At 42.1% G+C, this 26469-nt stretch overlaps 2 protein-coding genes across 2 annotated transcripts in view; one reads left to right on the plus strand and one right to left on the minus strand.

Annotated features, from left to right (window-relative positions):
• LOC308089082 (acetoacetyl-CoA synthetase-like) overlaps positions 1 to 16527 on the minus strand; it is a gene marked incomplete at its 5' end in the record, with an annotated part of 39703 nt that extends 23176 nt beyond the window's left edge. Inside the window, 7 exons of the mRNA XM_080433654.1 lie at positions 1122 to 1246; positions 3501 to 3581; positions 10162 to 10315; positions 11752 to 11833; positions 13730 to 13844; positions 14804 to 14901; positions 16464 to 16527. Coding sequence (XP_080289780.1) covers positions 1122 to 1246; positions 3501 to 3581; positions 10162 to 10315; positions 11752 to 11833; positions 13730 to 13844; positions 14804 to 14901; positions 16464 to 16527 — 719 coding nt within the window. The remainder of the gene's footprint in view (positions 1 to 1121; positions 1247 to 3500; positions 3582 to 10161; positions 10316 to 11751; positions 11834 to 13729; positions 13845 to 14803; positions 14902 to 16463) is intronic.
• Positions 16528 to 25488: 8961 nt separating this feature from the next.
• The window catches only part of LOC308089083 (acetoacetyl-CoA synthetase-like), a gene marked incomplete at both ends in the record, with an annotated part of 34530 nt that continues 33549 nt past the window's right edge, over positions 25489 to 26469 (plus strand). Inside the window, one exon of the mRNA XM_080433655.1 lies at positions 25489 to 25507. Within this exon, the coding sequence (XP_080289781.1) occupies positions 25489 to 25507 (19 nt within the window). The remainder of the gene's footprint in view (positions 25508 to 26469) is intronic.

The raw sequence follows: 26469 nt of genomic DNA on the forward strand, positions 1-26469 counted from the left end.
TCAGAAAGACAATGGAAAGGATCAATACTGGCTTCAACATCCTCCTCCGTTCATTAGAGAGAAAAGGAGAGAGAGGCAGACAGAAACTGGGACATTTACCTATAGACACAGAATTCCATGTAACTATCCTTGGAGCTCACGTATTGTGTGTTGTTCTTCCTGGCTGCCCCTGGCTGTGAATGTAAATACATTCATTCACTAGGAGCTCACACCTGTGTCCTCTAGTCCTCTCGTGTCATGCGTTGTCATTCATAGCTGTCCTTGAGCATGTGATGTGTTCGCCATAGGGTTGTTAATTCAATTCTATTCAATTCTATTCGATACAGCCTTATTTTCACTGTTCAATGTAAAAGTAAACGGGCACAATAAAAAAGTCTCTATATAAATAAATAAATACATCAATGAATAAGGTAGACGATAGGTATTAACCCATTAAGACCTGGAATGCATCTGTGTCATTTTTTAATTTGAGCTAAAAAATAATTATTTTACACTTTGGCTATTCAAAAATAGCAGATCTACAAGCTCGTAGCGCGGCACCGAGTGCCGCGCTACGAGCTTGTAGATCTGCTATTTTTGAAAAATTATGAAAATGTGTGCAAATCTTTGAATATATATTCTGGGGGTGTCCCTAGAACAAAATATTTTGAGATGGGGGTCGCGGCCAATTTCATATAGTTTTGGGGGTCCTTGACATGAAAAGGTTTGAGCACCACTGATATAGAAACATACGTTTTTTTCAGAATACTGTTGGGATTAAGAAGACATTTGTAGGATCGGCTTCAGGTCTTAATGAGTTAACCAATTGCACGTGTTACGGACTTCGTCTCAGTAACCTTTTGTCTTGGCAAAGTGTGGTATACTGTCACCACGCTATGCCACAGTTAAATCACCATCTTCAGACACCGATGTTCTCCCTAAGCAGCAGACGTTAACATAGACCACTGAAAGAGCTGTTGATGGAACGCGTGTCCATGATGCTCAACAGACGTCTGGTACGTTGCTGCTGGAAACGTCCCAAATCATGGAAAACGTAGGTGAGTGTCGTCAACTGCTTTCACACTCCTGAGTGTGTGTGTGTGTGTGTGTGTGTGTGTGTGTGTGTGTGCATGTTAACTTACCCCAGTTGATCGGTGAGGCTCCACAGGACGTTAGGCGTAGGGACGAGGGGCGAACCGTCGTACAGAACCACCGACGCTCCCACCGCTAGCGCTGACACCAACCAGTTCCACATCATCCACCCAGTCTGCACGCACACACACACACACACACACACACACACACACACACACACACACACACACACGCACACACGCACACGCACACGCACACACACACGCACCACACACACACACACACATCGGTTAACCACCTTCAACCTGGCGTTCCTATTTTGAGCATGTCAATGTAGGCGAAAAAGTTAAACAAAATGTTTAAAATAAATGTTCAACAACAGATGATCTATAATCTCAACACCTCGCGATGTGACACTATTGGCGTACGGTAGATTATATTCTTATAGATTGTTTCACTTCCAACACGGAGCCCGTTTTTCATTCAGCAGAGCGACGGCCGGTTCTACCTTGAAGTGGAAGATCAAGCTTGGCTCTATTTTGAGGTTTTCCTCGTTCGAACAATCTTTCTGTTTCAATCTTGGAACCAATTTTCCTCCCGCGGCCACGTCCCCAGATATTGGCTGCAGTCCCACGGGCCTTAAACGTCTTAATATCCTTGGCGACAGTGGTGACAGGAATGTCAAGCTCTTTGGAGTTAGTCTTGTAACCTTTACATAGACCATGGTTGTTTATCACCGTTTTCCTTATCTCCTCAGAAAACTCTCTGCTTTTCCTTCTGTGTTCTATGTTCAATGCGCTACGCACAGTGGCACACAACAGCAAAGTGGCCTCATTTTGTCCTTTTTAACCACATTAACCCTGAAGTCCCAATTTTCGGCATATCATTACAAGCGAACACTTTCAAAAATGTCGTCATGGCATTTGTTTGACGCCTCTTTATTCAGACTGGTGCGACAATGCGTATTATGACTAAACCCAAGCTTCATCCTAACCTAAAATGTTTTGAACTTTTTAAATATGTGTTTCACCCTTTAGGCCTGAATACAGGCTGAGTGATGTGATTTCAACATTTCAGTGTTGTGCAAATAGGCCTTGCCTCGGTGGAGAATAGCCAGGCTTATCTTTAGTCTTCTGGGATCATGTTTAGAGAACTACAGGTCGTAGTGACCCATTCTTGTGACATGGGAGAAAGGGCAGGGGAAAAAGATCATAGTCTGCGAGTCGTGATATGGTGTGTGTTAATTATAATGACTCAACTAAGTATAGGCTTATCATTGATTGGTCAGTCAAACCACGTTCTAAAAGAAAGGTGGAGTCATTGATGTGTATAAATGTTCTGTATACATATGTTAGCTGACTTAGATCAGCTAACATATGTCCATGGATTGCTTCTGAGTGAAATTAACAAGCAACTAGCTTTTCAGACATTATTTTATTTCTTCATTCTTCAAATATTTCTCCACAAAAATAGCCAATCTACAAGCTCACAAGCGTTCTGAGCTTGTGAGCTTGTACATTGGCTATTTTCAGCCAAGAGCTTGTTTCTAAATAATAACTACATTGGAGTTATTATTGGAATTTCCATTTTCTAAAAGTAACAGTTTTGGAGACATACAAGGTTTCCACCCGACAGTGAGGATAAGTGACACTAATCAAGACAGAATAGTCTGCTTAAAGTATCAGTCCAATGCAATATAGACCATTGTCATGGCAGCCATATTGACATAAATAGCTGTGTAAGGTGTAGGTGTTAGCAATGATACTAATTGAGCTCGTGTTCAGGTCAAACAGAGTCAGGGTGCAGCTATTGTACATGCTGGCTCACTGGAAACACTCAGCTAATGGAACATCTTAACCCATTAAGACCCGGAACGCATGTGTCATTTTTAGATTTCTTTGGCTATTCAAAAATAGGGGTTCCCTGGAACTAAAATGTTTTGAAATGGGGGTCCGTGGCCAAATACATATCATTTTGGGGGTCCTTGACATGAAAAAAGTTGGCGCACCACTGATTTAGAAACCATTTTTAGGTTATGTATTTTGCCGCGGACCCCCATCTCAAAACGTTTTGTGCCAGGGACCCCCCAAGAAGCAAAGATTTGAGTTACAAATGTTTGCTTTAAAAATACATACATTCAAAGATTTACACAAACGTTCACGATTAAAAAAAATAAATAGCAGATCTACAAGCTCATAGCGCGGCACTCGGTGCCAGCATAAAATGCAACGGTACCGATATTTCTGTATGTATACACACACAATAGGCCAATGTATACAGTATGTATACAGTCCTTACCTGGTGATGAATTGTAACGGATTTGAATGTAACAATTCAGATGCACCTGTGTGTGTGTGTGTGCTGTACGTGTGCTTGTGTGCGCGCGCGCAATCCGCTCACGTGTGTGCGTACGTGTGTCAACCAACCGTGGTGTAATAGATGATGACATCACTGCTGTTCATGTTGCCATGCAGGATGTGTTCTTTCAAGTGTTGGATGAGGGTTCCCTGAATGACAGACAGACAGACAGACAGACAGACAGACAGACAGACAGACAGACAGACAGACAGACAGACAGACAGACAGACAGACAGACAGAGAGAGGCGTTAATTTTAAAACGTATTAATAGCCTCACTAATAACGGCTCCATACTCCACTGTGAACTTTGCTGATCTAAAGCTACCCTGAGCGACCGCACACACACACACACACACACACACACACACACACACACAACTTGGGTTAACGGTGCATAATTTCACACTGGTTGGCAAGCAGTGACTGGCCCCTCACAGCTGGATGGGTTATTATTTCTGGCAAAGAGAGCGAGAGAGAGAGAGAGAGAGAGAGAGAGAGAGCAAGAGAGCGAGAGAGAGAGAGAGAGAGAGAGAGAGAGAGAGAGAGAGAGAGTGTGTGTGTGTGGTTGGTTAACTAGTGCTGAATGTTGAGTGTTTCATCCTTGAATGTGGAGTGGTTGTTTATTAGCCTCTCTGTATTTGTTGTTCTAACACACACACACACACACACACACACACACACACACACACACACACACACACACACACACACACACACACACACACACACACACACACACACACACACACACACACACACACACACACACACACACACACACACACACACACACACACACACACACACACACTCTCTAATTGTGTCGTACAGTGATGGACTTTGGCTGCCATCTGGTGGTGAGAACGGGAAAAGAAAGACAAAGAAACTTCAACTAGCTCTATCTCAACCTGCAGGATTTTAGACTTTTGCAAAGATTTTTGCATAGTTAGCTTTGTTCCTTTTGACAAACTACACACTGTTGTACAACAGGGTATGAAATAGGCTTAGGTCTACATTTTAAGAAGAAAAACACAAATAAGAACAGGAACACACATCTAGAATACTCTACACTGCACTCTGCCTAAGCTCATACTCCACTATGTCTATACCATGCTGTACCTTAAGTAGGTGCTTGTTTTTGTTATGTTCTGAACTTCTATTGTTTTAAACATAATGCACACATGTCTTGGGCTTTTCAACCATACTGTTGGTTTACTTTTTGTGGTTTTATTTATTTGAATGTTAACGTGGTTCAGCTTTTATAGTTTTGCCCACATTAATACAGGCGTATGAATTTTGGGCAAATTTTCAACATTTTCCAGAAGTTTACTTTACACATTTTGGATATATTTTTTTCTACTATCGATTTTTAGTTGCATTTCTTATGTGTTTGTGAGAGAGAGAGAGAGAGAGAGGAGAGAGAGAGAGAGAGAGAGAGAGAGAACCCGCGGTTGATGGAAATGTGACACATCTGTTGACTGTGGGGGGGTCACACTAGGGAACCTCTGGTAGCAGATGTGACCTGTGTGTCTAGGTGTGTGTGTGCCAGCATGTGTGTGTGTGTGTGTGTGTGTGTGTGTGTGTGTGTGTGTGTGTGTGTGTGTGTGTCAGCGTGTGCGTGTGTGTCAGCGTGTGCGTGTGTGTGTGCATGAGTTTCCCCTTGTGAATATGATCACGTCTAACAGGAGAGCTACACACAGCGTCGCTGTCAGGTAGAAACCGTATATGTCCAAAAAACATTAATTTTAACGTAAAAGCACTACTTTTGTGCGGCACTCTTGTATAATGAAGTAGGCTAGGGCATTGGTTCTTAAAGTGTGGTGTGGGGGGGGGCACCGCAAAATTTGTTAATATAGCGTCACAATCATCAATCTATGAGCTTGTAGATCTGCTATTTTTGAAACATTTAGAACATTTGTGAAAACCTTTAAATATATATATATTTTTAAAGCGAACATTTTTAACACCAATATTTGCTCCTGGAGGTCCCTGGCACAACATATTTTTGAGATGGGGGGGGTCCTTCACATGGAAAATGTTGATAACCACTGAAGTAGGGCATTCATCTATGAAAGAAAACCACCAAAATATACAAGGTTTCCGCCCGAAAGCGTCGACGACAGGCGACATTTTCGATGCATTTTTATGACGCTCTAATTGTATTCAATGCTGCAATCTCCAGCAAGCTGAGCACGAGACGGATGCAATAAGCGTGTGCTTTCCTGCTGCTTTTTTTTTTTTTTTACGCTTCAAGTCTATTTTCCCCCCGCTAATGCGTGTCAGTGGAGCATGAAAACACGTCGACTACTATGTAAATACATGTTCGCAATAAAGAAAACCCATGCATAATTATGTTAATGAGGTCTCTTTTGTTTTTTGGCCAAGATTTCAGTTTCAGTGTGAAGGTGCAAGGCTAGAGGAGCGAGCGCACAGTACAATCCTCCGAAATGTAACCGAATTGAACCCTTAACGCGTTTAGACCGGGAAAGTGTCATTTTTTTTATTTCTTTGGCTATTAAAAAATAGCAGATATACAAGCTCTTAGCGCGGCACTCGGTGCCGCGCTAAGAGCTTGTAGATCTGCTATTTTTTGAAAAATCGTGAACATTTGTGCAAATCTTTGAATATACATATATTTTCAAAGCGAACATTTGTGACTCAAATCTTTGCTTCTGGGAATTCTACAAATGTCTTCTAAATCCTAACGGTTTTCTGAAAAACGTATGTCGCTATATGAGTGGTTCTCAAACTTTTCCATGTCAAGGACCACCCAAAATTACATGCATTTTGGTCGCGGACCCCCATCTCAAAATATGTTGTTCCAGGGGCCCCCCCTGAAGCAAAGATTTGAGTTAAAAATGTTCGGCTTAAAACATATTTTCAAGTTTTGCAAAGAGTTTCTTCCAGTATTTTAAAAAAAATCTACAAGCTCATAGCGCGGCACTCGGTGCCGCGCTATGAGCTTGTATATCTGCTATTTTTGAATAGCCAAAGAAATCTAAAATGACAGAGATGCGTCCCTGGATTTGAATGGGTTAAGGGAGCAACATATATATATATTTCCTCAAGGTCTGGCCATACAAGAGCTATTCATTCATTCCGACTTCTACACAGTATATTTCCGGCAGACTCCACACCTTTTGGCGTTACTGCCACGCCTAGTTATGCCCTAGGAATTGCAAAAATTAGTCTAGAGCAGTGGTTCTCAACCTTTTGTTTTTGGATAAGGGCTCACTTGACACTTGCGACCCGACGTGACAGTGTACCCACTGCCCATTCAACAGCAGAATTTAGGCAACAGACGCTTTCCAACACTCAAGGCGGTTACACACCGGCGAATATGCGAATATACGCAAAATTCGGACTCGTTCCAAATAATTAAAAGACGCTTTTTTCGCTCCGCGAAACTGGTGTGGAAGCTTGCATTGACTTTAAAAGGTTTTAAAAAATAACGTATTATTCGCATGAAAAAAATCGCCCCGGTGTGTAAGGACCTTTAGCGCCGCCGACGTCGGTGCGGTGGAGAGCTACCTTGACCCATTCAATCCGGGAACGCATCTGTCATTTTAGATGGCTATTCAAAAATAGCAGATCTACAAGTTCATGGCGCGGCACCGACTGCCACGCTATGAGCTTGTAGATCTGCTATTTTTGAAAGATCGGTGCAAATCTTTTTCTAAAGCGAACATTTATAACTCAAATCTTTGCTTCTGGGGGTCCCTGGAACAAAATGTTTTAAACATGTTAGCTTAAAATAATAAAATGATAATATTTGTGCACATTTTCATGATAAAAAAAAATGCTGATCTACAAGCTCATAGCGCAGCACTCTGTGCCGCGCTATAAGCTTGTATATCTGCTATTTTTGATTAGCGAAAGAAATCTTAAAATGACACAGATGCGTTTCCGGTCTTACAGGGTTAATGGCTGCCGATGGGTGCCTCTGGGTGGGCTGTGTGCATTTTAAGAGTTTATTTTATTTTATGATCAATCGATCGATTGTGTTCTCGCTTGGATCAATGGAACTAACGACGCAGCATACTTTAACTTACTATTATCGGTATCACAATGGAGACTCATTTTTCAAGGTGTTTTTGAACATTATTTTGTTATTATTTAAAAAAATATATATTAATGTTCAATTATCATTAAAATCGTGGCGTTTTGCCAATTATTTGGGGGTGCACTTGGGCCCCAACCCACAGGTTGGAAATCGCTGGTCTAAGACTGCAACTATCAATCTTATGGGCAGCATTCACCCCCATGTTCAGATTCTACCTGTCCTTGGCCCAGTGTCTGTGGCTCCCACAAGCTTCAAGAGATCCACTTTTGTCCCTCTAACGCAGTGGTTCCAAAACCTTTTAGCCTGTGACCCAAAAGAGAAATTTGATGTCTCCCCGGGACCCAAACAAGTGAATATAGCATCTACAAGCTCAGGATGCGTTTGTAGATCGGCTATTTTCACTTCCGCTTAAAAGTTTGTGGAATTTATGGAATTCGTTCATTAATTGTTTACATTTTATTTATGAAATTCTTTTGAAAATGTGTTCGACTTTGAATACATTTTGTTTATGTATGAAAAGCTTTATTTGAAAATCTTTTGAAATAAAATGAATAATGGAAAAAAGGGGAAAAAGGGGGGAAATTTACTCACGACCCACAAAAATGGGTTTGGGAAACACTGCTCTGACCGAGTACGCCTCCCCAGCTGGCCTGGACGACGAGCGCTGAGCTCAGTGGTCATGAAGGTGCTTTGGGAGGCTAGTAAAGGATCACATCTGCTCCTCTCTCCTCAGCACCCTGGACTAGAGTCCTTTTGCAAACCGCACCCGTTAAAGGACGACTTCACCCATTTTCAACTTATCTTAACCCTTTAAGACCTGAGACGATTCTTAAAAATGTTTTCTAAATCCTAACAGATTTTTGAAAAAAAATCAGAAAAATATTTTTTCACGATTTTTCAAAAATAGCAGATCTACAAGCTCATAGCGCGGCACTCGGTGCCGCGCTATGAGCTTGTAGATCTGCTATTTTTGAATAGCCAAAGAAATCTAAAGTGACACAGATGCGTTCCAGGTATTAATGGGTTAAAGGTTTCATGACGTTCAGTTTTACCACACATTAGAAGTCTTTGTCATGGTCCTTCAAACGTGTATAGAAAGTTTTAACAAAAAAATCCACTCCAGTGATCCATGGCAGGTGTTTTTCTCTCATATTTCTAAAACCTTTTCAACTGCAATGAAAAAATAAATCTTTGCCTGCGGGTGTCGCTGTTGAGGGATTTTGCCTGTCAATCATCGCCTCTGCTCCGCCCCCCCCCCCCCCCAAAGGAAAGGATAGGGGAGGGGAGGGGCGAGGAGGAGAGCGGGCGGATTAATGGGCTGTGACTTCACTGCCGAAGGGCCAAACTCAGATTACTTTTCAGCCTAATTATTCAGAAAACCCCAGACCACAGAAAATCCACTGAATGTTCAAAGTTCCGATTTTTTGGGTGTAATTGAGGTCATAAAACCCCCCAAAAAACATAAAAAATAAAAAAGTGAAAATGAATGTCATAGAACCTTTAATATAATTGGTCCTCACTAATGCTCATTATAACATGGCACCATTTTTGTCTACCCCGTCTGTGTCTCAGAGGAGGGCTGTGGACAGTTCAGAAACCCGCCTACCAGTGACATCATCGATGGGGAATCCAAGCTAATAGAAACGGCAGGCTTTCTATTCCTGGAAAATGTGCATGCTAATGGAAGCCATTGTTCTTGCGTTAATAAAAATCGACATAAAAAAAAAGAAATCTTGTTTGAAAAGAAAAACCTGCCTAACGACGGTGTCACTGGTAGGCGGGTTTCTGAACCGTCCACAGCCCTCCTCTGAGACACGGACCGAATAGACAAAAATGGCACCACATTATCATGAGCATTAGTGAGGACCAATTATATGAGGATAGGTTGGAAATGGGTGAAGTCGTCCTTTAACACATCGTGTGCCAGAGGTTTATTAAAATAGAGTACATACATCTAGTGCCAGCATATCTTCCATCCACTTACGCTGATATGTTGCGTGCTGTAGAAGCCCCGACGAGGACGCGCATGTAAACAAAGCGTGCGTGCGAGACGGCGGAGGGTCCCGACTAACGCCTGGAACAATAGTATTTCTAACGCGATCCTCCGTTGCAGAGTGATCGCCGATCGAAAACGGCTTGTTTATTTAAATAGGAGATATTAAGCTTTTAGTCAAGGAGTTAACATTGGAGCGGACGACCGGAAGCATTTTTGACATGGATCCACATCCGGCCTCTCCTTCTTAGAGACTCCTTGGATGATCCCAAAGTTTCGATAGAGCGCCCCACGTGGGAAAAATTATATTTAAAAAAAAAATGGGCCAAAAACTGTCCGGACCGTTTATGGCACATAACACATAGCTTCTCAAAAATGGTCCGGACCGTTTTTGGCACTCAATCTGTTAATAAACAGAACCGCAAACCGACCCGTTACCCGTGATTATCTCAAAATCCAATCCAGACCCACCCGTCAAATTATGAACCTGCTGCCCGCCCCATTACCTGTGATTACATAAATATATAGCCTACAGACACAGTCACTCGATGTAAAGGTCTGTGTGCGTGTGCGTGTGCGTGCGTGTGTGTGTGTGTGTGTGTGTGTGTGTGTGTGTGTGTGTGTGTGTGTGTGTGTGTGTGTGTGTGTGTGTGTGTGTGTGTGTGTGCTCACCCCAGCAGAGTGGACCATACATTTGGGGGCTCCTGTGGTACCAGAGGAGTACATGATGAAGAGCGGATGGCTGAACGGGAGCTGCTCAAACTCCAGCTGAGGATACTGGTCCCCCTCACCACGACCCGACGCCAAGAAGTCTTCTAGATATACACTGAGAGAGAGAGAGAGAGAGAGAGAGAGAGGGGTTAGGATGTATGTTATTTACTTGTCTCATATGTAATGTTGTGACAGTTTGATGTTATACTGTATGTATGCTTTGGCAATGTAAAACATATTTTATCATGCCAATAAAGCAATAGATTAGATAGATATTATTATTACATTATTATAGAGCACCGAAGTCCTGACGTCACTGCCAGTAGAGGGCGCATTCCGCAGGTTCATGGCTTTACTTTTTGTATTGATATCCTCATTGGGGAATCTTAGATCGCCTCATATAAGAACTGTGTTCCAAAAATAAACACACCACCCTGGCGTTTTTACTCATATGGATATAAAGCATCGACTGAGTAACACAATATAAACACTAGAAACTAGTCAAACAACCCAAAGACTACATTTCCCATCAACGCGGCTGCTGTGGGGACAGTGATTTCAGACCCGGAAGTATTAGTTCTTAAGACTTTTAAGGCAGAATTAATTCCATTTTCGCCAGAAACAGGCTGTATCAAATATGAATGAATATCATAAACGATGCAGAGCCACCCCCCTGACAAAAACGCCAAGGTGGTGTGTTTATGTTTGGAACACAGTTCTTATATGACGTGATCTAAGATTCACAAATGGGGATTTCGACACAAAAAATAAAGCCACGAACCCTGGAACAGCGCCCTCTACTGGCCCTCTACTGGCAGTGACGTCAGACTTCGGTGCTCTATTTTTAAAAGGCTTTTCATTTATTTAAGCCACAGAGCGATGCACAACTATTGTAATAGGGCTGTCTTTGTATGCATGTACATCACTCTTTACAAATGTGTCCACCAAGGGGTGTTGAAAACACCAAAACAAAACAGACACCCCCAAATGAAAGGGGATAAAAGTGTACAAATGCAACCAAATGGACCCCACGCGCTCAGAGTTACAAATGTATAAATGGAAGACAACATTCAGCCACTAGATGTCACTCTTTCACATCAATTCTATTGCTTAAAGAGGATCACAATTATTACCCCACCCCTATAAGGCAAAATTACAACAATGGCTGCCTTACAAGAATAATATTTAGGGTAAAAGAGCTTGTGAGCAAAATTATAACAATGGCTGCCTTACAAGAATAATATTAAGGGATAAAAAAGCTTGTGAGCTTGTACAGTAGATCTGCTATTTTCACAGATTGTTCATATTATTGCATTTGTTACCTCCAGGCTGGATTTTTGCAATTATAATCAAGTTATAATCAGGCTGCCAAAAGTCTCTCTCTCTCTCTCTCTCTCTCTCTCGCATAGGCCTTTCTTGGGGTTTCCTGAGTCGTCCCTTTTCTGTTACCTTTTCTCGTCGTTTGTATTCTTTTAATTGTGCCAAATAAACGGGATAAGTGCAAATGATGACATGTCCAGAATAGGAACGCTGTTGTCCACTGCCACATACCTGTTGGGGATCTTGGAGAGGTCTATGTCCTGTTTAGAACGAGCGTAGGGAATGATCACCACCTTCTTGAGGTCAGGAAGTCCTGAAGACAGACACATACAAAGTATTGGTATCTAAATGCACTTAAAGTACCAAAACTAGAAAGTACTCATCATGCAGAATGTCCCGAGTTTTCAAATGTATACAAATCTTTTTTGAAAATAGCAGATCTACAAGCTCACAATGCGTTGCATCGTGACGCATTGTGAGCTTGTAGATCTGCTATTTTCAAATGGCCGAAATGTATATAGGGCTGAAGTGGTTAATGTATTTTTTGTAATAATTGAGTAAAAAGTACAATATTTGTCTCTGAAATGTAGTGGAGTAGTAAAAGTAAAAGTATTGAAAATGTAAGAATACTTAAGTAGAGTGCTTGTGTACACACACACACACACACACACACACACACACACACACACACACACACACACACACACACACACACACACACACACACACACACACACACACACACACACAGCTACAAGCTCACAGCACGTCACTTCGTGCCGCGCTGCGAGCTTGTACATCTGCTATTTTTGAACATTTTTGAAAAAATCTTGAAAGTGCTTGCAAAATTCGGAATAATTTAGATTTTGTTTAACACAAGTCTTCTCTTCTGGGGGGTCCCTGGCACAAGACATGTTCAGATGTGGGGTCCGCTGTCAAATTCATATCATGTTGGGGGTCCTTGGCACAAAAAAAGTTTGAGAACTACGGATTTTGAAGGCATTTGTGGAATCGGCCTCAGGTCTTAACACATTGCGTGCCAATCGCGTAGTTCTACGCAAACCTAAATAATTGCGCAGCGTGCCAGTCGCGTAGTTCTACGCGAAGTGGTCTTTTTTTTTTTTTTTTTCTCGCAGTGACACATTTCATTGTAGCACACCGGAAACGGAAATGAATGTCAATCGAAGATGTTCGTTACCATCCGGAAAAAAAAAACTCATATTGTCCATACATTTTGTTGTGATGTGATTCTATTGGAGCTTCATCTAGATTGTACCTTTATTACTCTAACAACCCTGTCTAAAATGGTGCATTTATATAGCGCTTTTATCCAAAGCGCTTTACATAGATTGTGCATTACATTCACCCATTCACACACACACAGCAATTAGGGGTTCAGCGTCTTGCTCAAGGACACTTCGACATTAAAGTTGTACAATGCAGAATCACAAATAACGATTTTTAGCAACCTCTGCTGGTCACTACCGTCACTGCATACAATTTCCCTAGTCCTCGATTACCCAGAATTCCATTCGTTTTCACCGGAAGCCGGAAGCGTTTCAAAAAGCGATCTTTTAATTGTTTTATACTATCTACGGATCGTTTCTCTTAGCCAGTGGAGCATTAGTTACCATGAGCTGTGCTTTCTTTTTCTGTTCTTTTTCGATCTTCCAATCCTACATTATCTTAAAATCAGCGTGAGGTTCCTTTTTGTTAATAGCGCGGTAGTTCCTGGCCAAACAGGAAACCGTTGCGGTAGTTCCTGAGGACGTTGGCCACGACGTCATGACGTTGGCCAGGAACGTCATTTTCCCGGGAAAGTCCCCCCCGTACACGTTCAATAGAAAATATATAAATAAAAGGCTTCCGGTGGTGAAATTCACGGAGTGGGTGTTGTGAAACTTTTGCCACTCGCAAAAGATATACAATTTAACTTTAGTTTTGTTGAAAACGTTACCTAGTATTACTTTAACTCAGGGGGAATCCGGGTTCGAACTGGGAACCTCACGGTTCACCATCCGGCCGCTCTACCGGCAACTCTACCCCTGAGCCACTGCCGCCTACACCCTGTTTAACCTGGCGGATTTAAAGAGGTTTGATCTTATCTCGTATAACTCGTCTCCTGCCGTTTCTAAGGTCAGAGAGTCGGCGTCATTTTCAACCAGACGGGGGTTTTGGACGATGACGTGTGGAACGGCGTTTCTCTAACCTTTGACAACGCTGGTCAGCTTCTCCATGTGGTCGTGTGTTTTGCCGTTATAAACCACCGCCGCCACGGAGAAGATCAACTTGGGCTGGATCTGAGAAAACCTGTCCAACACGCCCTGAGAGGGGGGGAGAGAGAGAGAGAGAGAGAGAGAGAGAGAGAGAGAGAGAGAGAGAGAGAGAGAGAGAGAGATTATATATTTAGCTGAATTTAAAAGTATCACATCGTCGCTGTGGGCTGGACACCAAAGTCCAAAACAGTTCCTTTTTGTATTATTATTACATAAAAAAAATCACACCCTGTGTGAAGTGGGCGGTGTCTTGCTAGCTAATCACAATACTGAATGGAGTCAACCAATCATGTACAAAAAATAAATACATTTATTGAAACACTCTTTATGATGGAAGAAACCATAACTTAAAAAAAACAAATTTATGTTTTTTTTAAAGTTATGGTTTCTTATATAGGGCTATGCACATGTGTCATGTGACACTGGCCAATCACAGTCCTGAATAGACTGTGATTGGCCAATCACGGTGCAGGGTTAGGCGGGGTACATTTTTGGCCAATTTTGGCCAATCACAGCGCAGGATTTGTTGTACAAATATCCAAACCTCACTTATAGGGGCGGTTTCACCGCCCAAAAAGTGAGCTTGTACTTCACTCTCCCCACCTACAGTAAAGACAGTTGTACAATTCTGTACTAAATCTAGCTAATATAACAGAAATCTCCGTGGCCTAATATGTATAAATGATAAATGTTTCAATGAGAACAACTGCTCTACTGGTAGTTATTTATTGGTAGGTGTAGTTATCCGGTTTTGCCACATGGGGGCAGTATCAACTCAGCAATAGAAAGCAGAAAGAAAGTCTCTGTTCAGAAGAGTGGCCATGGGTAGGGCTCATCACACACATGCACGCACGCACGCACACACACACACGCACACAGGACCAGGAAAGGGTCCTCAAAATGTACATTTCTCAAATTCTACTATACTTGTGGGGACATTAGGCTCTCGTATAGAAATGCAAGTAAACACACACATACACAGATGCACACACACACACGGTGCTTACATTGACTCCAAAGTCAACAGAGGTGGAGCTCCAGATGGCTCCGATGCTGGCTGCAGCCAACATGGCCTCCACTGCATGGATCCCATTAGGGAGGTAGCCTGGACACACACACACACACACACACACACACACACACACACACACACACACACACACACACACACACACACACACACACACACACACACACACACACACACACACACACACACACACACACACACACACACACACAATGCAAATGTTAGCATGGGACAGGAGAGAGGAGGGGGGGGTCATCAAGTGTGATTAATCCAAAGGGGTAAATGATGGTCTTGTGTTTGTATGTATGTGGACGGACGGACGGACGGACGGACGGACGGACGGACGGACGGACGGACGGACAGAATCCAAGGAATATGAGAGAGAGAGAGAGAGAGAGAGAGAGAGAGAGTAGGACCATAAATTCTGATGATATATGGCTTTGTTAATCTACTAAATGGTTCCCAAGGACACGGCCACGTCTTACAAAGAAGACGACGAGAGAGAAGAAAGAAAGAAAGAAAGAAAGAAAGAAAGAAAGAAAGAAAGAAAGCTAAGATTTGAAGAGAGAATAGATGGAGAGATAGAGAAGAGAGTTAACTAATGAGAAGAGTCACGGAAGAGAAGAGAGAAGACAGTGACATACAGTATGTAAGTTAAAAGATGAAAGATGTAAACATTCAAGAGTTCAGCACATTTACACTCGACACATTTCATGCCAATTTATTCTCCATAGTATGATGGCATAGCTCGCCAAAAATAACTGATCTGCTTAAGCTAACAATGCATCACAAAGTCGTCTCTACTTTAACCACATGAAACCTAGCGTCCCTATTCTGGGCATAACATAATAGGTGAAAATAGGCAATAATAGGCGCACATTCTGTGAAAATAGCAGATCTACAAGCTCACAGCCCGCCAAAATGCGACATGTCTTGAGCTCGTAGATTGGCTATTTTCACTATTGATGTGCATATAGGGTTTAAGTGGTTAATCTTTGATGGAATTAATGTTATTACACCACAGTGTGAAAGAACCTCCATAATAAAGTATTAAAAACATATTTGCCAGTCTGCCGTTATCGTGACTCGATAGCGTACTGTACTTGCTCCCATTGTATTTTTTTTTAATGTCTGATATCCTCAAAGAGCTAATAATAGCCTGACGACCCAGTTTAGCTCAGCTTTGACTTTTCTTTACTTTAAGTAAAAACGTTAAGTACTATACAAATATTGTATTAGTATTCATGCGTCATTCATCCACTCTTGTTATCAGGTAAATGTAGCTGGAGAAATTAGCCAAAGGAGGGAAGGAGACAGACAGACAGGGCAACCCAGAAAGAAAACAATTGATGTATAAATACTTATACTGTGATAATACAAGTTGAAGTGCATTAGTTTTAGTTCATCAACCTTACAGCGTTATCACACAGGTTCATAAAGACAAGTTGGATAAAGGAGTCGCCGCAAACCCATAGACCATATTCACACGGCGGCCATATTGGAATTTAACATTGAAAGTGCCACCACCCGGGGTAGCTACTTTCATTGACTTCATAGAAACATGGCCGCCGTGTGAATATGGTCTATAGCTGCCAATGCCAACAAATGTATTGTAGACACAGGAGACTCAAAAATACCAACGTTCTGGGGACAGACCAGGCTGCCTTGTTCAGGGTTGGGCGGGGTGGTCACAGTGGTCATCACAGTGATGGAAGTTCACTTAAAGAAAAGTAATATTGTGGACCAACCATTGTACACCCCTAACTTAAAAAAAAACATAAATGTGTTTTTTTTAAGTGCATAGTCCTATTTATAGGGCTATGCACATGTGTCATGTGTTTCACTAGCCAATCACAGTCCTGAATAGAGTCAGCGGTGGCCAATCACGGTGCAGGGTTAGGGGGGTACAATGGTGGCCAATCACAGCGCAGGGTTGGGGGGGTACAATGGGTACAATGGTGGCCAATCACAGTGCAGCGAATGTCGATGTCCAAACCTCACATATAGGGGCGGTTTCACCGCCCAAAAATATCTATAAAAGTGGGCCTTCATTATAAAAAAATGCTATCATAAATACATACATAGAGTATTTTATAAAGATTTTTAAGGTGGTTCTCAATGTGAGGTCTAGGGACCTTCTGGGTTCCATATGGACCCTTACAGGCAGTAGCGGCTGGTGGTGATTTTTGGGTGGGGGGGGGGCTACAAGACATCCATTATACTATATGATACTCATAGTTCACCCTGCAGCAACAGCATCACATTCCAGATAGCAAGTTACAGCAATGACACTACTGTAGGCTATCTATACTTTGTTATAGGAAATGCTCCACAACAACACAAGTACCCGCAACAAAACAGAGCTTCCACTGCTCCAGTGGACGTTGTTTCTAAGTGCAGATAGCTGCTCTTATATCATGATTATTGGTGGTGGTGGCAATACTAATAATTTGAGCCTGGAATGATCAAATCCTGTGTTGAGGGTCACACAAGAATAGCATGCACTTTATAAACAAAATAAGACCAGAACCAGACAATTAATTAAAACACAGCCTCTCCCTGTCTGTCACTCACTCACTCACTCACACACTCACACACTCACACACTCACACACTCACACACTCACACACACACACACACACACACACACACACACACACACACACACACACACACACACAGTCTGTCTGTCTGTCTGTCTGTCTGTCTAAGAGTTCTCAACGGGCCTGAAAATTAAGGCCCGACCCTAACTGGGCCCTACTGGGCCGGCCCGAACAATTACCATATATTTAGGCCCAAAAACCCCATAAAGGTGTCGTTATGTGTCTAATGTCCTCAAAGTGCCTTCACATGTCCTCAAAGTGCCTTGCCATGTCCTCACAGTGCCTTCACATCAAACTATTGTGACACTGACTGCAATCAATTAAAATCCTGGCATGCCCTTCATTAATCACTCATCATGTACATATCTTTTTTGTCTCTCAAGTTTCCTTGTTCCAGTGTTCCATTGGCATTTTATCCTTGACGTTTCCGTGAGAAGCATTTAACATTGCATTATTATGTCTAATAAATCAAAAACAAATCAAGTGTAGCTTGTAGGGTGTGTCTTTTTCCGTTGTTACATGTGCATGCCTTGGACTTTCTCATCAACAGAGAATACCTGATCACCTTAATGGAATCCACTAGCTACCATACTACATGCCAAACCAAACCAAGTGGTTTAGCTGGTAGAACTTGATCTCCTTCTGTCCTCAAGTAACACTGTCTTTTGAAAAGCCAGCAATCTCTATATTAGCCATATGATGTATAATATTAGGCACCCACTCACCTTTGCAGCTAAAGTGGCCCTTTTGAGGCTGAAGCACTGTCTGTACTGATGAGACTCAATTATTATTATCCAAAATAATTAGGATTTAATTTGTTGGTCATTAAGTGGCTCAGTAGTTAATGCAGACATACTATTGTTTTAAAATGTGCAGCACATTGGAATAGACCCTATGACACATTAGCGCGCGTGCATGCGTCAACATTTTCCGGGTCTTGCGCGGATTGGAGGTCTTTTTTTTTTGGGGTTTTAGGGTTAACCTCTGATCCACCCTTAGCTCTTGAGTCTGACTCTTGCCAAGTCTGCTTATTTGGCCTGTGGACCACCCCACAGGGTTTTCTAAATCTCACCTGCACAACCCAATATTATGCTGTTGTTACAAATGTGTTGCTTTTAAATGTGCAAATGATATTTTTTAAAATCATTAAAAAAAGAATCATATTTTTTTATTTTTTTATTTTTTTAAGCAGTTTAATAGAGAAGTGAGGGAGCGCCGCTCCCCCGCGTCCCCCCTCCACTACACCCCTGCACACACACACACACACACACACACACACACACACACACACACACACAGCTAGCGATGTTAACTTTCCCCAAACAGCTTGAGCCACTTCCAATGTGATTAAAGCAGCAATCATGTTTCTTAACCTTGTCAGATAAATGAAGCAAATCCACAATACCTTTCTGAAGACGGATTAGAAAGTAAATAATCTACAATCCATTTGAATACTGGCGCCTGCCTGTTAATCCTCCTTCACTTTCCCAGAACAAAGCACAGAAAGGTACACCTTTCTGTCATTGGTCAAAAGCCAGTGAGGGCGGAGCTTGGGGGCTAAAATATATTAGCCCCAATGATGAGTAAATCAAGCAGGCGTGTCATGTCAGCTGTCAATCACTCAACTCAATGAAAGCCAATGGAAGCTGATTTGGGCTAAAAGAAATCAGCCCATTTTGACATATTTTGTGTTTTTCTTGTAACTGTTTGATGCTGTTGCTGCTCCAGGTTCCACCAGCATATAAAACAATCTCTTCTAAAACATTTTAATAATAATTTCTCATCTTTATTCCATAAGATAGGGGGGGCTTAGCCCCACTAGCCCATTGATACCAGCCGGCCCTGCTTACAGGTCTGTAACTCTGAGAGTGTACAAATGGAACCAAATGGACCCGTAACATTTGGTTCCATTTGTACACTCTCAGAGTTACGGTGTTCCTTGAAATTAAAAGGTTTGAGAACCACCGGTATATACAGTAAGTCCGGTTCCAAATGTGATGGAACCGATTCTGGTTCCTCAATGTCGGATCTGGTTCCTCCGGATCTGGATCCCAACCCTAGACTTCTTAGTGCCATAAAGCAACTATGAACACCACAGACCAAACAGGAGAGTTTTTAGCATCTTTTTAAGAAATAATCAAAAAATAAATAACAAATGACATCAATCTATATGTACCACTACACAGGTCCATTTGGTTCAATTTGTGAGGGTCCACTTGGTTCCATTGGCTATTTTCAAAGCATCTTGAAAAAACACAAATCTTGTATTGGGGTCCCTGGCACAAAATAATTTTAGATGGGGGTCCGCGGCCAAATATTATAGTAATTGGGGGGTCCTTGACATGAAAGCGTTTGAGAGCCACTGACAATACGACATGATCCAACACATCCACTTACTTAACGCAGTGATCGAAGCCATGTCATGTCAGCAGTTTACAGCTTTTAAAGCTTACACCTCCGGGGAAAAAAAACCCAAAGACATATACCTGACATTCTCTACGGCTGTCATGGCGCTGACTTACTCAAATGTTGTTGTTTATTTTACCCTTCTCTGTGTTATAACAAAGATTCACAAAATGTGTCACTTGACGGTCTTCGATAAACATTCAAATTTGAGGGGCTCCTTTGCCAACCTGACTAGATTTGAAGAATATATCACTAACAACAGTGAGCTTCAAAGCTTGGCTCAGTAAACCTAAGATAAATTCAGGTCACCTAGTTACTGTAGCTTGGCAGTGAATGTGAGTTAAGTACGTGTGTGCGTGTGTGCGTGTGGAGGGGGGGGGGGGGCTTAGCCAGAATCAGCGGGCTGTCTACCTGGTTGACCCCACTGAACTACCGAAGCTCTGTTGCAACTCAAAGCAGAGCAGGATTACAAGGAAGACTACTCTACTCTGCCATGGACAGGTTCTTAACCCATTAAGACCGGGCTACGAGCTTGTAGATCTGCTATTTTTGAAAAATCGTGAACATTTGTGCAAATCTTTGAATATATATATTTTTAAAGCGAACATTTTTAACTCAAATCTTTGCTTCTGGGGGATTCTACAAATGTCTTCTAAATCCTAACAGTTTTTTTTGTTGTTGAAAAACGTATGTTGCTATGTATATATATCAGTGGTTCTCAAACTTTTTCATGTCAAGGACCCCCAAAATTATTATGTATTATATATTTGGCCGCGGACCCCCATCTGAAAATATTCTGTTCTACAGTAGGAACCCCCAGAAGCAAAGATTTGCACATTTTCAAAAAAATTCAAAAATAGCAGATCTACAAGCTCGTAGCGCAGCATTCAGTGCCGCGCTATGAGCTTGTAGATCTGCTATTTTTTAATAGCAATGCGTGTGGAGAAACACGCTATCCTTCTCAGCTCCACTCTCCACTGAACAGGTGCACTAGCTGCTGCCAACCTGTACCAGATCACCCTTCCCGCCCAGCTTCCCTCCCTCTAATCACCGCATGGCCGAGCCTGAGGCACCACAGAGTACCTCTGGTCTCCGTGGTGGTGGGCAGGAACTTTACTTTGTGTTAGGGCTGGTGAATTAATATTCGAATATCGAATATTCCTCGAATATGGGGAAAATATGTATATTCGAATATGAAAATTAATATTCGAATATTTAAAAATATTTTTTTTCCCCAATGTTTATTTGACAGGGACAATACAAAAAACAATGTCTCAAGTTATTAACACAAACAAAATATATGTTTTATTGGATCCGAGCAATCGATACATAGTTTTTTGTATTGTTTCTGTCAAAAAAAAAAAAAACATTAAAAAAATATATATATAATAAAAAAAATTAATAATAATAATAATAATAATAATAATAATTAATAATAATAATAATATTCGAATATATTCGAATATCTGCCAATTTTTAGGACCAATATTCGAATATCATTTCTGAGGAAAGTTGACAGCCCTAGTGTCTGTGTGTGTGTGTGTGTGTGTGGGTGCGTGTGTGTGTGTGCATTGACTCCAGGTATGGTCTCATCAGCTAAGTGCTCACTGCTCACATATATAACTCTAGATTGGAGACTGTGACAACACACGCATGCCTCCCCTCGTCCCGGATCAAGGACATCACACACACACACACACACACACACACACACACACACACACACACACACACACACACACACACACACACACACACACACACACACACACACACACACACACACACACACACACACACACACACACACACACACAGAGAGAGAGAGGCTTTGATGTTCGGGACCCGTGTTATATCACGATCGGTATTAACGGCCCAATCACTCACTCAGAGGGGAGGGGGATCAAACGAGAGACGAGAGAAGGAGAGAGAGAGGAATAGGTGAGATTGCATCTCTTTCTCTAATGAGATTCCCACAGGGCTTAACTCATTTAGCTAATGGTTCTCAATGCTGCGATGTATAACTCCTTCTGAACGCACACACACACACACACACTTTCTTCCTGGACAGAGGACCTTCATTTGAACTCACTTCCACTCAAAGCACTTAGAAAGGATCGATTTGCGGGACAATACTCATGATGCATTGGGCAAACGCATGCCCGTGGTTACGTTTATGGGTTTGTGTGGTTAAAGTCAGGCTAACATTAGGCCTTCGGTGTGGTTAAGGTCAGTTTAAGGATCTGGGAGGGGGTTAGTAAGTGAGAGTGCGTGTGGCTCGGCTCCTAAGCTTGCTAAATTATTAATTTACTACTTCAGAATAAAACTTAGGGCTGGGCAATATACAACGATAGGTTTCCTGATGTATACAAATTTGAGGTTTTAGTGAATAATATGAAGATAGGCGTTTTAAATTAAAAGACTTTCTATTTGTAACACCTTCGTTTTTTTTATTATGTGTTGATGTTATTTATATGGTGACATAGCTAGCCGTATTCTGTTTTTTATTAAAGGTTTAATGACATTCACTTTTACACCACATTCAAAGTCTTTGTCCTGGTCCTTCAAAAGTGTACAAAAAGTTTTAAGTGGAAATTCCATTCCAGTGATCAATGGCAGGTGTTTTTCTCCCACATTTCTAAAGCCTTTTCAACTGCAATGAAAAAAGAAATCTTTGCCTGCGGGTGTCGCTGGTGAGGGATTTTGCCTGTCAATCATCGCCTCTGCTCCGCCCCCCCCCAAAGGAAAGGATAGGGGAGGGGAGGGGCGAGGAGGAGAGTGGGCGGGATTATTCGACAGTGACCTCACTGTCGAAGGGCCAAGCTCAGATTACTTTTCAGCCTGATTATTCAGAAAACCCCAGACCACAGAAAATCCACTGAATGTTGTAAGGTTTTTTGGGTGTAATTGAGGTCATAAAACCCCAAATAAAACATTGAAAATAAAAAAAGTGAAAATGAATGTCATGATACCTTTAATGAACTACAAATCTGAGGAACCCTGGCAAATTAACTTTTACTGTACAGTATTTTTAAGGTGTGACAATAAGGTCTTTCTGATTCTGATATATTGAATAATCCAACTTCAAAACCAACATGTTGATTTTCATTGCATCTGTGCACCTCTGAACTATTAAAAATGATACTATGAATGAATACTAAAAAAGTCTGTCCAGATTTGTTTGAAGTGAACATAGAGTACATTTATTCAAAATCCAATAACGACATTTAACCTCTTAACCCATTGATACCTGGAACGCATCTGTGTCACTTTAGATGTCTTTGGCTATTCAAAAACAGCAGATATACAAGCTCATAGCGCGGCACCGAGTGCCGCGCTACGAGCTTGTAGATCTACTATTTTTGAAAAATCTTGAAAAAAAATGTTTTAGATTTTTTTCAAAAAACTGTTAAAATTTTGAAAACATTTTAAAAAATCGCCTCAGGTCTTAAAGGGTTAAGCCCTATATATTTTGTCATACAATAAATAGGGAACATAATTTCACGCTGTGAGCTTGTAGACCAGCTATAGTCTGTTCATCGGGTCGGTTGTGGTTGAGAGAACTGAGACCAGTGTTTGACAGCCCCAGTGTAACTGAGAACCCTTGAACGCTAACACAGTCCCAACAGCTCAATACATGCATGTGCTGTAGCAGATGCACGCCCCCACACACACATACATGCATGAAGTCCCAATAGAAACTCAATGCGATTTAGGCACCGACTCACATTGGCAACAAGCCAAAAAGGAATTTGACCAAACCACACACTCAGGATGAGTTTCATTTGAGGTTTTCTAAATAATTGCAGTCACCAACAATAACTGCATTGAACAACAGGACACGGCTCATTACTTGCACCGTTTTGTACATGAACAGAACAGAACTAGTACCTAGTCCGTACCTGGGGATGCACTTGACCCAACTACATGGGGACTTGCTAGAACTGGATTTGATCAAAACTCTGTCTGGAATTGCACCTTTCTTTAGCCAGATAAGATGATCTGATGCATTTTAACGACTACAAACCTGCTTCACAGTCACAAACATCCATAACTGCAGGCTACGATAAGCACCATCACAGTCTCCAACTGTTGGCTACAGCTTAAGTTTTATGCTAGGTAGTAGGATGGTGTCACTGATCTCCAAGCTAACAACGTGTCACAACGCTGTGGATCTTTTTGTAGTCTCTCAAGCCTCTCAAACTCTTCCACAATCTTTGAATGCAGTGTCTGTACTTTCACCTACTAAAACCTTCCCATGCAGGAGGCTGTCACCTGTTGGTCATTTCTGTTAAATATGTATTCCTATTGATCAGAAACTAATACAACATTCAATATGTCCATTTCTGCTAAGCAGCAAGCTTGATAGGCATCGACTAATTTGATTTACAGTACATAACAGTAAAAAAAATGATTTGCTGATTTTCAGCGCTTCTGATGAACATACATATTCCAGAAGCATTTGAAAAGTGTGTGAGCCGACAGACTGCCTCGAGAGACTGTTCTTTCTGGCCATCCTGTAAAATAAGTTTACTGTGAAGCTCCATCAGTGCAACCTGGGGGTAGCACCAGTGTTAGCATCGCAGGCGTGAACCAAGCCCCCCCCCCCCCCTGTCCGCATTTTACCATCATAACTGGCGTCATTTCAGTCATGAGCTGACTAGACCACTGGTTCTCAAAGTGGGATCCCCCAGGGGTCGTTGAGGGGGGTACCAGGGGGTCCCCAGCTAAATTATTTAATACAGCGTCACAACAATAGTAACCACTATTATTTCCTACTTTGACCAACTCCCTGGCACCAAATATTTTCAGATGGGGGTCCGCGGGGCCAAGTACAATTTGAGGGTCCTTGACATGAAACGGTTTGAGACTATAGAGACTTCAGGATGCACCCCTGTCCCACTTACTGCAGAGTATATCAGCACCACTATCAGCAGGTATCAGCAACACAATGAGGCGACACGGTGATATCAATGACAACACCATGACTAAGAGGTAAAAGGGACTCACACGTGTGGCATGTGTGTTCACGACACGTCACAGTGTGTGTGTGTGTGTGTGTGTGTGTGTGTGTGTGTGTGTGTGTGTGCGTGTGTGTGTGTATACCTCCATCCAGGGTTTGCCAGGTCTGCTTATTATAATTTCCCCGCAAGATTGTATTTGAAAATAGCAGATCTACAAGCTCTCAACGCGTCGCATCGCGACGCGTTGTGAGCTTGTAGATCTGCTATTTTCAAATAGCTGATGCATTATGTTGAAGTGCTCATGTGGCCCATAGTCGCTTCTTTTGGGCTGGTTTTCCTAGACCTGGTTGCTTGTTTCTCTCACGGAATCTGGCAACGCTGCCTCCAACCACACACAAACAAACACACAAACGCGCACACACACAGAATTTGCCACATCATCACAGTGGTGACACACGTGTGACGTGTCGCGAACACACATGCCACACGCGTGAGTCCTTTTACGTCATAGAGTGGTGTCATTGATATCACCGTGTGCCTACACACACACACACACACACACACACACACACACACACACACACACAACACACACACACACACACACACACACACACACACACACACACACACACACACACACACACACACACACACACACACACACACACACACACACACGAGGAAAGATGGGACAGTGCCAGCCAGGTGGGATGGACGGAAAGAGGGAGGGAGGGGAAAGATGGAGAGATGAAATAATAAAGTGATGGAGGGAGGGAAGGGATGGAGAGATAAATGGGAAGCATTAAGCCAGGGAAGATTCCATTCCATTCCTCCCATCTGATACATAACATCCCTTTCACTCAATTCCAACGGCTACACTGTAATATCATCGCCGTTGGCCGGACACATTGTACGGTATGTCCAACACTGTTCATTTTCAGGAAATGGAAGAAAGAAGAACCTGTGTTCCAATGGACCAAATGTAGTTATTATTTAGTCCCAAGCTCTTGTTAATACTTTTTTTTTTCTCCATTGGTTAAATATTTATAAAAGCCCAAAACGGACTAAACCACTTTCAACCTGGTGGTCCTATTTTGGGCATGTCATTATAGAGGCCTGTCTAAATGTTTTGTTGACAGAGCCGACAAACCCGACATTGTTGCACGTGTGCATTCTCGTGATCACTCAGATATTCTTTTCTGGCCCGGACCACTGGCCTAGGTGCCCGGTCCGGGCACCTAGGCTCTTATGTAGCCTGACAGTGCATCCTTTTTTAAGAAACGCCATTCCTCTTCCCACACCCGCCATTTTTTTTTGTGACTCAATACAGTATATTAGTGCATCCTAGGCCTGACCTCGACTAGTCGAATAGTCGACTAATTAGTCACGGGGGGTCCGAGTCGACTGCGGGTCTCTTAGTCGAATTATTAAAAAAAATAAAAATAAAAAATAACTAATAGTAAGCCAAAAATAGGATATACATCATGATTTATTGGGAGAAACCAATAGTATATGTTAAATCAGACACGAAGCACCCCTGGCTACAGCCAAATGGAATGTTCCTCTATTGCATAACACATTTTTTGCATGATTTGACTGAGAGATTGGAAGTTGAATCAGACTGAGATTGGCATGTGTGTTCACGACACGTCACAGTATGTCACCGC

Source organism: Gymnoscopelus braueri (assembly GCF_963280865.1).
Source record: "Gymnoscopelus braueri genome assembly, chromosome: 7".
Lineage (NCBI taxonomy): Eukaryota > Metazoa > Chordata > Actinopteri > Myctophiformes > Myctophidae > Gymnoscopelus > Gymnoscopelus braueri.